General features: G+C 38.5%; 1 protein-coding gene across 1 annotated transcript in view; it reads right to left on the reverse strand.

The window, feature by feature from the left end:
- LOC140932284 (uncharacterized) overlaps window positions 1–14,270 on the reverse strand; it is a 62,106-nt gene that overhangs the window by 31,310 nt on the left and 16,526 nt on the right. Inside the window, exons 4-5 of the mRNA XM_073381904.1 lie at window positions 10,842–11,176; window positions 2,579–2,587 (exon numbers count right to left, since the gene is read on the reverse strand). Coding sequence (XP_073238005.1) covers window positions 2,579–2,587; window positions 10,842–11,176 — 344 coding nt within the window. The remainder of the gene's footprint in view (window positions 1–2,578; window positions 2,588–10,841; window positions 11,177–14,270) is intronic.

The following is a 14,270-nucleotide window of genomic DNA, read 5'->3' on the forward strand; positions in this document are numbered from 1 at the left end:
ATTTAACCGTACATTTCCTGTAATTGCGACAATATTCTGAGAAACGTAACGCCTTAAAGAGCCACAAAATCCTGAGGATTTCGCCGCTATAATATTTTTTCATCCTGCTTGGGGATGTGCCTGCATGTCGTGCATAATTATTTGGGCGTGGCCCAAATAGAGTAATGGAAACGGCTTGTTTTGACGCAAATGTGCAATAGGCACGCAATACGTGCTAACGTAAACAAGGCAAGTAAACAAGCGAAGCGAGGCGAATGTCTGTCATGCGAACGTCTTGTACACGGTAAGAGGCATGTAAGAAAGAAAGCTCTGCTTGCACACGGCACTTAATCGCACTTTTACAATCTCAAAATTTAATCTGAATCTTCAGTATTTTTGCCTCATCGAAATTTGAAAGTCTGAAGTCCAGGGATGAAATCTATCAAAAATATTTGGAATATTAACGTCGGGTTTTGGTCACAATAAGATCACAAGCAACGAACCTTGAAACACAAACAACGGATCGAAATCCACCAATCACAAACCATAAACAATGACCTCTTGAACCCGTTGAAGAAAACTTTCGTTTCCTAAGAGGTCCGCTAAGATGATTGACGTCTGACGTTGTTTTGACGAGAGGATCGAAATGCACCAATCATCGAAAGACAGTTTTAATTGCATGTTTCCTAAGAGGTCATCTGAATTTGCTCTTTTCTTTATTTTATGTCCATTTTTTGTGATTAGTCGATTTTGTTAGGTCGAGTGGATAATCCAATGAGGGACGATTTGGATATCGTTTGATCCGAAATTTTTCGAAGCAGCAGTGAGAAGCAGTTTGGATAACATTTGGCCGCGGCGTTTCGAGGAACTTGTTAATATATTGTTCAATCATGTTATTCCGGGTTAAACTTACAAATGCACACACTGTTCGCGGTAGGCCCGCACTAAAAAATAACACTGAGTGTTTTCGGAATGGGGTGGTCCGCGAACTCAAAGAAAAACAAAGGAAATTATCAAGACATTCAATGACATCAAAGACTCATGAACCCCACAGACGTAATAACAAATCGGAATATCAGGAGTGTACGTGTAAAATGGATAAGAGTTTGAATAGAGGAATTTTGAACAAGTTTGAGAGTCGCAAGATTTGTGTAGCTGGTTATCAGTGTGACAATAGTGATTTTGATTTTGCATTGCGGAACACAGCGTGTTGCCTCTGATAAAAATCTGTTCCGATGAAGGAAGAGACGATTGTCAACAATTGAAACCAAAAGGGACTGAGGCTTCTTTTGGAACTGCTGTGATAACTGCAACAATTCTTCTTCAATTTTGTTTAGCAGGGTGACGGTGAATGTACTTGTTTTTGTATTGCGTGTTGTGTTTTTTCATACGATGCTGTGCGTCGGGATTTTGCGTTATCAGCAAGTTTTGTGTTAGAGTGTTTTGATGGCAGCGAGGTGACGACAAGGGAAGGTAATGAGCTAGTTGTACAGAAGGAAAATTGTGTTGTGGAGGAAATAAAAGAAGTTGAATTGAGTTGTCGTCGTGGGAAATTTATTTATAACAGAACTTACGATTTCATTGGTTTAAATCAGGTTAGTCCATTATATTTTCGGCATGACAAATTACCATAAAATGGAGATTGTAATTCGAAACTCGCGTTGTTTTCAAAATTTGCATAAATCGGGCGCTGCAAAGAAATATTTAGGTTACAAGCGCTTCGAAATATTGTACCTTCAGAACGGCTTAGCTTTTACTTGTTGTGCTATATCTTTCAAAACTATCGATCGATTCTAGCCCCAAAACTCTCAAAGCAACGGTTTAAGTGTTAAAGCCCGTGGCTGGTTGAAATCGTCTCTTGTTTGTTTTCAAACGATTTAGGATGGATCGAATCGACTTTGGATCGATTATTATTTTATCAGCTTCTGGTATGAACGAAACGTTTTTCTTCTCGATAAAGTTCACTCAACAAATTTAGAAAGATTTACTTGACTTTTCATATGTGGAACGAACTGACTTTTTTGTGGAACGAACTGACTATTTTGTGGAAGCATCTGACTATTGATTGGAACGATCTGACTTGGAACGATGTCAACGATCTGAAAATGGTGGACAACGATGTGTCGCAATGAGTCTGTGCGCTTTAATTTACAGTAAGATAACAAAGATTACTTCAGTTGATGATATGACTCAAATAATGATTGTTGGTATTCAATTATATTCTTGTCTGCCACTGCTTGCAAGACAATCTATGTCAATGTTAACAGAATTGCCAGGAATGGTTACAGTGTTTGAGCAATTTTTCCACCTTGAATACAGTGACAGTTATACTTGTAACATCCATCACTACTGTATATGCCACTCACAGGTTACAGCATTTGAAACACTCTTGGCACTGAACTACAACTCATTTATTTTAACGGTGGCAATTATTGGTGTTGGTATCTACAGCACTGAGGCTGGGGGATATAATGCATTTGATTCTCATGCTAGAGATATGTATCATAACAGTCATAGTGAAGGGACATGTGTATTGTTGGAATTACCATCCATGCATAAATTAGTACAATATTTTCAGACTCTATATAGGAATGAGGACATATATGAACTTAAAGGTGTACATATTGCCACCTTTGAGCCTCATCTTTTCTCAAGCAATGTTGAAAATTGTAGTATATCAAATGTTAATAGTTACCAATGTTCCTGTAAACAGTGCTGCCCTATAGCAGTTTATGCAATGTGTTACTCTCTTATTAATCCTTGTGGATACTGGACTTAAGGAACTTTATTTGCCCTTGTTAGGAACCGGAATACACTGTACAAAGTGATGGGTGTGAAAACATATCTGTCAGTATCAGTGGAGCTGAGATAAACCTTACTCTCTGGCCTGCAACCACTTATGTCCTATGTTGTAATTTGGCTCCAAGCATGTCTGCATTGAAGATGTGCATATTTTCAAACATTGTCATGAAGTGACACTATTTTTGTTGTGGATTGGGACATACTGTATAAGCTGTGTGGTTCAGCAAACAAGTGGAGTAAAGGATTTGTCTTCTCTGGTAAGATATGATGACAGTTCTTTAGCTGCAATAAGGCATGTTCAAAGTATCATACCCTTAGTACGACCACACCCAAATATACGCTCACACAGCGTCTTGTTACACGAAAATCAAGGGCCTCCATTCGAGGAAAATTACGTCATTGCCAAACTTACATGCGTCATTTCAGTCATCGCCGAAAAAAAACCGCATTCTCATCACAAGACTCATTTCCATACAATGAAAGTCGTCACGATTCTTATCCCCAGTTTCCACGGTCTTCGCTAGGAACGCGGGGCCTACAAACTAGGTCCCACCGACGGAAAAAAAAAACCTTCGCGTTTTAAGTCTCGCTTTTCTCAAGCAAGCGAGACTAAAACATAGGCACGTTAAAGTGCATGAGCTATTTTGAATGCTTCAGTGAAACTTTAATGCTTCAGTGTAACCTTACCAAGAGTGATGAATCTACCTTTTTCGTCCTAAATGTAGACTGGGTTTTTGTGCGAAATTGGGTATTGCCGTATATAAATGAAAACGCAAAACGCTCAGATGCGTCGATCCTCATGCTATATTTTCACTTTCCCCTGCCTTTCCCTGTTACATTTGGTGCAAGTCAAACAGATTATTAAAGTAAAATAAATATGTACTCACCAAACGTTGATTAGAAGGAAAACTCTAAGGTTTCCTCGGAGTTTCTTAAGCAAAAATGTGACTCATCGAATTCGAGTAGTAAAGAAATACCAGGATTCTTATGATTGTGGTAGTTGGTTGCATCATCCCTTTCGTTGTTCGTACGTGAGGGAATTCGAGTTATCACACGGTAATCTAGTAAACAGAATTATAAAAATAACTCATGCACACTATTTGCACGTGAAGATGTTGGTCTTTGGCCCTTTTACAATTCGTACGTCAAAAAAGGCAAACTGTTTGCTAGAAAATTTTCTCAACGATTTTAAAAAATCACCTTGGCTTCATTACAACATCTGCAATTAAATTATGTTTCATGCCATGTCAAGGCTGATAGCCTAACATTTATTAACTTCCAAGAAAATTATCAAACTACCGAAATATATCTCTGCTTATATCATGTTACTCCACTCAATAAAACAGTATGTAATTATTGTGTCAACTAGCTTCTTCCAATTATTGAGCTATTTTGAAAAAATAGCTCATATGTCAGTGGTGTGAGCGTATGTATCTTTTTGGCTTTGTAACTTTGTATGTTCGGATGTTTGTTGGAAGAGCCAATAAGGTTGAAGGTACTATTAGTTGATGCTTAGGAACCAATGAGATCTTAACATCTACTTAAACATGACATTGGTAAAGGTCGAACAAGGGCACTTTGAGACCGCCATCTTGATTCTTCACAATTTTTTCGTCTTTTATTACGGCTACAGGTGTTTGGAAGAATTACATTAAATATCTTCATGATTCAAACGCTGTGTACAGTGATGCAGCTGTTTAAGGGTTCATATTTTAGTATGGATGCTGCTTCAAGGCATTTCTGACCTAATTCGGCTATCTGTACAACGCACGTCAGTATGAGTTCTGTTTCACCTGCTACAACTGGGTAGAGTATAAAAGATCATATATTTTCAAAGCTCTTCCAATGAAGCAATAATTGATATTTAGATATGGACTTTAATTCGAAAGTATGCGCCCTATAAAATGTGGTTTTAGAAGTTTAAAAAGGCAGCTTATTTGTGTGAAAGCTGTACCGAGTATTGTTAACCCTGTAAACAAGCTTTAAAAATATTATTCTCTCGCTTACAAAGTTCAACAGACCTTTTTCGTTCTGGCAAAACAAAAAAAAAAAGAATAATAAGTGAACAAGATGATACATGCTTCCTGCATACTAAGTATTATAGTTTCTGAAACGTATTTTATTTAGTAAAGATGCGTAACTTGAGTAGAAACAGTAGCGTTAGGGAATAAAATTGGAGGAAGCTAGTTGACACAATAATTAGATACTGTTGTATTGAGTGGAGTAACATGATACAAGTAGAAATATATTTCGGCAGTTTGGTAATTTTCTTGGAAGTTAATAAATGTTAGGCTATCAACCTTGACGTTCCATGAAACATAATTTAATTGCAGATGTTGTAATAAAGCCGAGATGATTTCTTAAAATCGCTTGAGAAAATTTTGTAGTAAAACAATTTGCCTTTTTTTACGTACGAATTGTAAAAGGGCCAAATACCAACATCTTCACATGCAAATTGTGTGCATGAGTTATTTTTATAACTCTGTTTACTAGATTACTGTGTGATAGCTCGAATACCCTCACGTACGAACCACGAAAGGGGGCAAAGTCCAACACTTTCACATGCCAGCTGTGTGACTGTACATCTCATGCAGATTGGCTTTTCACAATAATAATAGTAACTTGGACGTTTGAAAACCTGTTTCGTTTAGTAACCAATGCCCTAAAAAAGGCTCTTGTCTTTTAAGAAGCAATAGCTTTTAAAACATAAAGAAATAAGTTGTCGGAGTTAAAGACTGTCTCACAAATGTTAATAAATGTTAGGTATCAACCTTGACGTTGCATGAAACATAATTTAATTGCAGATGTTGTAATGAAGCCGAGGTGATTTCTTAAAATCGCTTGAGAAAATTTTGTAGTAAACAATTTGCCTTTTTTTTTACGTACGAATTGTAAAAGGGTCAAAGACCAACATCTTCACGTGCAAATTGTGTGCAAGAGTTATTTTTATAATTCTGTTTACTAGTTTACTGTGTGATAACTCGAATTCCCTCACGTACGAACCACGAAAGGGGGCAAAGTCCAACACTTTCACGTGCCAGCTGTGTGACTGTACATCTCATGCAGATTGGCTTTTCACAATGATAAATAGTAACTTGGACGTATGAAGACCTGTTTGGTTTTGTAACCAATGCCTTAAAAAAGGCTCTTGTCTTTTAAGAAGCAATAGCTTTTAAAACATGAAGAAATAAGTTGTCGGAGTTAAAGACTGTTTCACTGAGTAGAATCGCACGTGACAACCTCGTGAATTATGATGATGCAACCATCTACCACAATGATAAAAATCCTGGTATTTCGTAACTATTCAGTATTCGATGAGTCACATTTTGGCTTAAGAAACTCCGAGGAAACCTTGGAGTTTTCCTTCTAATCAACGTTTGGCGAGTAGAAATTTATTTTACTTTAACAATTTGTTTAACTTGCACCAGATGTAACAGGGAAAGACAGAGGAAAGTGAATATATAGGTTGAGGATCGACTCAGCTGAGCGTTTCGCGTTTTCCTTTATGTAGCGCAATACCCAATTTCGCACAAAAACCAAATCGTCACTCTTGGTAAGGTTACACCGAAGTATTATAGTTACACTGAAGCATTCAAAATAGCTCATGCACGTTTAACGTGCCTATGTTATTCCCTAACGCTATTGTTTCTACTTAAGTTACTCATCTTTCTAAGTAAAATACGTTTCAATAACTATAATGCTTAGTTTGCAGAAAGGATGTATCATGTTGTTCACTTATTATTATTTTTTTGTTTTGCCGGAACAAAAAAAAAAGGTCTGTTGAACTTTGTACGCGAGAGAAAAGAAATTTAAAAGCTTGTTTACAGAATTAACAATACTCGGTACAGCTTTAAAAAAAATAAGCTGCCTTTCAAACTTGTAAAACCACATTTTATAGGCCGCATACTTTCAAATTAAAGTCCATATCGAAATATCAATTATTGCTTCACTGGAAGAGCTTTGAAAATATATGATCTTTTATACTCTACCTTGAAGCGGGTGAAACACAACTCATAAATACGTGCGTGGTACCGTTCGCGATAGCCGAATCGGTCACAAATGTCTTGAAGCAGCATCCACACTAAAATACGAACCCTTAAACAGCTGCATCACTGTTCACAGCGTTTGAATCATGAAGATATTTTATGTAATGCTTCCAAACACCTGTACCCTTAATTAAAGACGAAAAAATTGTGAAGGATCAAGATGGCGGTCTCAAAGTGCCCTTGTTCGACCTTTACCAATGCCATGTTTAAATAGATGCCAAGATCTCATTGGTTCCTAAGCATCAACTCATAGTACCTTCAACCTTATTGGCTCTTGCAACAAACATCCCAACATACAAAGATACAAAGCCACAAAGATACATACGCTCACACCACTGACATATGAGTAGCCTGCGAAAACATCCGTTTCTCCTCGCTCTTCGCCGCTGGGGACGTTTCGCGCGGAGGAACGTCTGCGACTCAGCGACAGAAATTCCATACTGATGACGTAAAATCTGTCCGGAATCCGGTCAGAAGCGCTGATTGGTCGACGGAGCAGTTACATTGTTTTAGCTCTTGTTTACAATGACAGACAAAAGACAAAAGCCCACAAAGGTCAAAGAATCTCTAACAAAACAGTCAATATTTGTGGAATATAGTCTTCTCTTGAAGAAGCATTTAAGTTTTGCTGGAGCTCGTTGGCAGATGAACACAACACTTTACCAAAATCGACCAGAACACAGGTAAAATTGGACAAATTTGTATTTGGATCCCCATGACTACTGGATTTATTATGTAAACATTGGTTCGCGTCATCAGTATGGAATTTCTGCCGCTGAGCCGCAGACGCTCTTCGCCGCCGGGGACGTTTCGCGAGGAGAAACGGATGTTTTCGCAGGCTAACATATGAGCTATTTTTTCAAAATAGCTCAAAAAAAGGAAGAAGGGAAAAAGAAGGTCTTTAGCAGAATTTGAACCAAGTACCTTCGGGTTGACCCGACCTCACATAGCCACTACGCCATTGAGGATGGTCACATGATTTGACGAAAAGTCTCAAGTTTAATGCCTTTTCCATGGAACTTCCGCCGGCAAACGACCGGGGCAAACGATCGAGCCATACTTTACCGATTGAAAAAACGACTCGAAGCAATCGGATGAAATTAAGGCTAATTGAAACCAGGCTACTGACAATAAAAAAACAATGTAAACGCATTTCATGGCAATGAAAGAACATATGCGATACAAAGCCGACACAACTCCTCCGCGAAGTAGGACGCAAAACATTAGCTTATGTTTTCTTATCTCGATTTCCGCTGTTATTTTAAAGAGAATGCTCAAACTCACATCCATTTCCCCCCGTTATCTTGGGGAGTCCAGAAGAAGAAGAAGAAGAAGAAGAAGAAGAAGTGCCTTTATTTACCATACATTTCACCAGTCCATATTTTATACCCAGTCCGCAGTCCGTGTTTTATACTGACCGCCATAAATTCATTCAGACACATAACCTACTACACTACTACAAGGTAGGAGATCAAGCCAGCGACGAAGTTGAAGGAGTCGAAGAGCAAATGCTCATCTTCTCGTCCAGTTTAACGCCTGGACGGGTCAAAGGCTTTTGAATCGTACTAATTTGAAAGATTCCTGCGTGTCTTAAATTTGGTAAGACCTATATGCTAACCGTACTGTAGCGCACGATGCACACCCTCAGCGAGGAATTTGATGCTACCGAACTTCGGCGAGCGCGTGCTTCTTTGGAAACGATAGATCTTCGCGCTCTCGAGTTCGGACCCGATTAATTACGAAGTGCGTCTAATACGAGTGAGCGAGTGACTCATTTGCATATCTCTGTCCCTGCAATAACTCGTGATACGCTCGCGCGTACCCACGAGTTAAAAAGGATTCTGGTCGTAGTAGTAAAATAACGCCATCGTGCAAATGGCCTATTTTCATAGTGAAGCAAGTTGTTTTGTTATTTCAGGTATAAATGCTCATAAATGTACAAAGACCCAAGGTACTTTTCAGTCAGGTCTTTGAAAAAGCGAACTGCGACGCTTTTAAAAATGTTTAATGTAAAACGGCAAGAGCCATAATAGGACAGGTCCTATTATCATCTCTTGAAAACGGTCCATTGTTAACTACTATTATACTACTACATAAGAAATTACTGCAATTTGATTGGCTTAGACCAGGAGTATTTCAGCTTAATTTGAAATACCTACAAGTGTGAATTACAAAACCATTGCGGGTAGTAGTAAAAGCAAATAATAGCATGATTTGTACGTGATATTTGGCATAAATACCACTCGTGATTTTTGTCTCAAATTTCACTCGCCTAACGGCTCGTGAAATTACGTATAACAATTTCGAAATATCACCCGTGGTATTTATGCCAAATATCACTAAAAAAAACAAATCATGCTATTACCTATACAAATACTGACCTATTTTTAGGATAAAACAAAGTTTTAAAACTTTGTTTTTGTATTGTAGTGTTAATGATATGGATAGGGAATACTGTAAATCACCTCTGAAATAAACATAAACACTGCTCCCAAAGAAAAATAGAAGTGCAAAACACTGCTCCCAAAGAAAAATAGAAGCTGCACTTCTATTTTCTTCTTCTGTTATCCATGGTTCAGTTGAGCTGTTTGCAAGAGGGAAAAACTGAAATGACGTGATGGTGGCGCGAGTTGTTTTTCTCTTTCTTGCGCGGGACAATTTCCGAGAAACTTCCAAGAAAATGGACGTCAAAAACTGTCAATGTTATTGTAAAAAAAAAAAAACCCACACAAAACGAGAACAATTTTTCATAGAAATGAAATCAAAATGTTCAAAACCTTGCCGTGAAACTTCTCGTCACAGCTGGTGGCTCCACTAGCGTTTTGAACACCTTGACGTCATTCTTATGATCGATAACTTTAAAAGTACAGACCATACAAAAATTGCCAATTTGTTAAATTAAATACCGATGGAAATTCTCCATAGGCATGCAGTTATGACTTCTCGCATGACGAATCAAGGATTAAGATTTCTTAAGGAATGCTTTTTTCATTTTCGTCCATATGTTATAGTGCTGTTTTTATTATCAATGTTCTCACAGCTGTGATTTCAGAAACTCTTCAGTTATTATATCAATTACCGTAAATGGTATGAAGAAGACAAACCACTTATAATCCGCTGTAAGTGAGGCTAAAACCTGGGTATTTTTCTTGATAACTAACACAGAATTAGCTGTTCTTTCATCGTTCATACGTATAGTACCTGATAAACGTAGACATGAAATGAATCGCAGGTATGAAAGTAACAAGCTTTAAACAAAACCAAACGTTTATAGTTGAAACCACAAAATGTTGTCAAAGAACCGAAAGAAACCAAAAATAGAAAAACTTACAAGAACTGAAACGCATTTTAACTTTATGAATCGTCTTCACAAACATAGGTCATATGATGTTCATAGTGTTGAAGAAGAAGAGCCTCACTACTCATCTCCTCTTGACACATCCAACAGCTGTGTTTCTCAGTGATGACTGATTGCGGGTTTGCTACGCCACTGTTTCCAGTCTCTCTGTGTGTTCGCAGGTTGTTTGTAAAGTCTGTGGCCCTAAAGTCAACGTTTTTTCCTCCTGTTCTACTCCGTTTACATGATTTCAAACGTTTAGACAGACTTTTGTTCTTCTTGGAAAATTTACGCGACTTTAATAGAGTGTGGATTCTTTCATGGTTCCTCAGGTTAGTTAGTTGGCTAAAACACTTGCTACAGTGTTTACATTCGTAAGGCTTTTCCCCAGTGTGAACTCTTTCATGAATCTTTAGGCTCTCTCTGTGACTAAAACATTTGCCACACTGTTTACATTCATAAGGCTTTTCCCCAGTATGAATTCTTCCATGAATCTTTAGGCTTCTTGCTTGACTAAACCATTTGCCACACTGTTTACATTCATAAGGCTTTTGTCCAGTGTGAACTCTTCCATGTCTCTTTAGGTTTCCTAAATCATTAAAACACTTGCCACACTGTTTGCACTCATGAGGCTTTTCCCCAGTGTGAGCTCTTCCATGAATCTTTAGGCTTCCTGCTTGACTAAAACATTTGCCACATTGTTTACATTCATAAGGCTTTTCCCCAGTGTGAACTCGTCCATGAGTCTTTAGGCTTCCTGCTTGACTAAAACATTTGCCACATTGTTTACATTCGTAAGGCTTTTCCCCAGTGTGAACTCTTCCATGACTCCTTAGGTCTCCTGCTTGACTAAAACTCTTGCCACACTGTTTACATTCAAAAGGCTTTTCGCCAGTATGAACTCTCTTATGACGACTTAAGTGTCCTGATTGACTAAAACACTTGCCACACTGTTTACATTCAAAAGGCTTTTCCCTAGTGTGGACTCTTTCATGAGTCCTTAGGTGTCCTGCTTGGCTGAAACGCTTGCCGTACTGCTGGCACTCAAAGGACATTGAGCTTGTTCCTCTTTTAAGGTGTTATGGTTAGGATTGACTTTGTATTCAGATCTGGGAGTCCCCTGTTGTTTGTAAAATAACAAACAAACACAATAATTATTGCTGATAAAGACTCATTATACTCCCTTGGGTTTTTGATTTCAAGAAAGCTTGAGGTTGGTTGGGAGAGGGGGGGGGTTACTTAATGTAGCGAAACCCATCACCAATAGCAGAAGGAAGAAACAGACTAGTGTCACAGTTCTGACTTCCTGTTTGGATCAGGAAACAACCAACCAACCAGGAGATGGGATTAATTTTTTTTAATAACAAAGTAAAATGTAAAGTAGAAATGTTCGTTCAAATGAGGTGGGATGTCGTGTAACTTAAGATAAAAAACAAATCTGAACTTCCAGCACTTGAATAAACCATACTGAATAACTCCACATAAAGTATTATAGTCATGATCAATAAATACAGTCAATCACTTTTTAATTTAAAAAAGGGGGGGCTGGAGAGGGTAGCATGATAACTTCCTCTAATTATGGTATTTGGGCAACTCTACAGAGGACAGAGAGTCTGGCTTGGTCATACCCTAAGGCATGGGAAGAGAGACCACCTAGAAGACATGGAGTGGGAATGCTGGATAGAGCAACAGATGGCAGCCCTTATGTGGTCAAACGGCAGGCCTTAGCTTGAGAACTATAAGGAAGGATCTGCCTGTGGGCAGAAAACACACACACACACACACATACAATGCAGACCTCTCTCACAAAATTGAAGGAGCCTAGCTGTAGTTAAATTTCTGCTATTCCAGCAACAAGAAATTTTTTGTGAAGAATAAAGTGGGGCTGGAGAGGAGGGATGATAACTTTCTCTAATTATGGTTTTTGGGCACCTCTCTAGAGGACAGAGAGTCTGGCTTGGTCATACCCTATTCCATGGTGATCTTGTCCCATTAGCTATTGAGGGAAGAGAGGCCACCTGGAAGAACTCGAGTGGGAATGCTGATTATAGTAAAGGATCGTGGCCCTTATTCAGTGGTCAAAAGGCCGCCTTAGATCGAGAACTATACGGAAGGACCTGTCTGTGGGCAGAAAACACACGCACACACACAAGGCAGACCTCTCTCAGAAAAGTGAAGGGGCCCAGCTGTAGTTAAATTTCTGCCATTCCAGTAACAAGAAAGGAACCTGGTTAATAAGGACTCCAAAGAAACATACATAGGTTTCTCTATAATCAGAGGGTGTGTATTACGCAGGCTCCTATCACAAGAAACAGTGAAACCTGTATTTAGCAGAACACCCTCTACTAGCAGGATCATTTTGACAATTACTGCACTTCACGTCTGAGGCACCTCTTAAACTATTGTAAACTAACTACTATAACCATACAACATATGCATTGTACACAAACTGATTATCTCTTTACAGTGACTGCATGCAAATGTCAAGGACAAACACAGACTGGAGGACAGAGAGAGAGCAGCGACTGCCAGGCCACTTGCATTGGTGAAACCAGTAGTAGGAAATGGTGATTCCAACAACCACATTGTTTAACATCATTTAGAGATAAACAATCAAATTGACTTGGACTCTTCAACATGCAATACATATTATTCTACAGACTACTTACTATCACTTTGGAAAAGTGAACTTATTGATTGACTCAAACAAAACCGACAACAATAAAATGACTGAAAACCCAACTAAATATTTTGGCTAAGGGCCTGTTTACATGGAGGTGGAGGACCCCAGGTAGGTGAGGTGATCTGCTTAGGGGTAACCCGCCTGTCCACATAATCTATCATTTTAATTTGATCACATTTACATGATAGGTGGGGTGACCCACCTTGACGGGTATCACAGTCTGCTAGGGTACCCCTCTCAGCTGGAAACAAATTTGCCATGTAAATGTTTCAAGGTGGGGTTACCTGCCTAGGTTGGGTCGGATTCACAATACATCAAATTCGTGCAAAATTCACTTTGGTGGTGGCTTTGCATCATTAATAAAGGTAACAATAGAAAGCGACAGCACTGAAGGTTGCAGCAAGAGCAGCAAGTGAGTGTACAGGAGCATTAATTGCTAAAACACGTGGTTTGCCAGAATTTTTCTTGTTACATGCTTAGCAATCATTCAATAATCTTGAGAAAGCACACCCTGGGATGATGTGGTTGTAAGATTGCATATAAAGGAGAGTTATTTTGTTACCCCACCTATGCAGGTTACCTCACCTACCGGGGTGCCCTATCGCCATGTAAACAGGCCCTAACAATACATGTACAGTTTTATACTAAAAAGACTTGATAACTGCAACCAAAGATTGATTAAAATTCTCTGGTCAAATTAAGTCTTCGTTGCCACTAACATCATGGTTTAACTGACAACTGACAAATTATTATCATCTTGATTAAAATGATTAATCAAGTCAATAGCCACAATTTGATTAGGTTCAGTAATATCATTGAACAAACTCACCCAAAACTGATGAACTGACTGTTCATTGCAAAAGTTTTAGCGTGGGGATATATGGATTCACTTATATTGACTCACATGTACGGAATCAGCAATGCAGTTTTGTAAAGCACATAGAGTTGTTTGACAATTAAAGTCAACATGATTTTGATAGATCAAACAAAGTTTCATTGTTAAATAATTATATCAAAGATTACATGTTCATTTATAGCTCTTTTAAAAAAGGACATCCTTACTATCTAATTTCAGGGAAGTGAGAGTTTTGCAAAATGCTTCAACTGATAGACTGTTTTAATGTTGCAACTCCATTTTGATCAACATTTTCTGACAGTTTTGTCATCTTGGCTATATCATCTACACTATTTTGTCAAATATACGGGTTACAGTACAGCTCAAAAGTAAGTTAGCAGCCTCTCGTGAGATGTGAATCATGTGACGGGCTACGCGATTCTCTTTGTGTGCCATGTGATTCCTGTAGTGCACTATGCGATTCATGTAGCGCACCATGGCCTAAAAACTGTAACTATCATGGCCAAAATTCTTGAACGATTCCAAGACTCAGTGCTACAGCTTTACTAGGACTAAAACGCGTAAAAA

Source organism: Porites lutea, chromosome 3 (assembly GCF_958299795.1).
Source record: "Porites lutea chromosome 3, jaPorLute2.1, whole genome shotgun sequence".
Classification (NCBI taxonomy): domain Eukaryota; kingdom Metazoa; phylum Cnidaria; class Anthozoa; order Scleractinia; family Poritidae; genus Porites; species Porites lutea.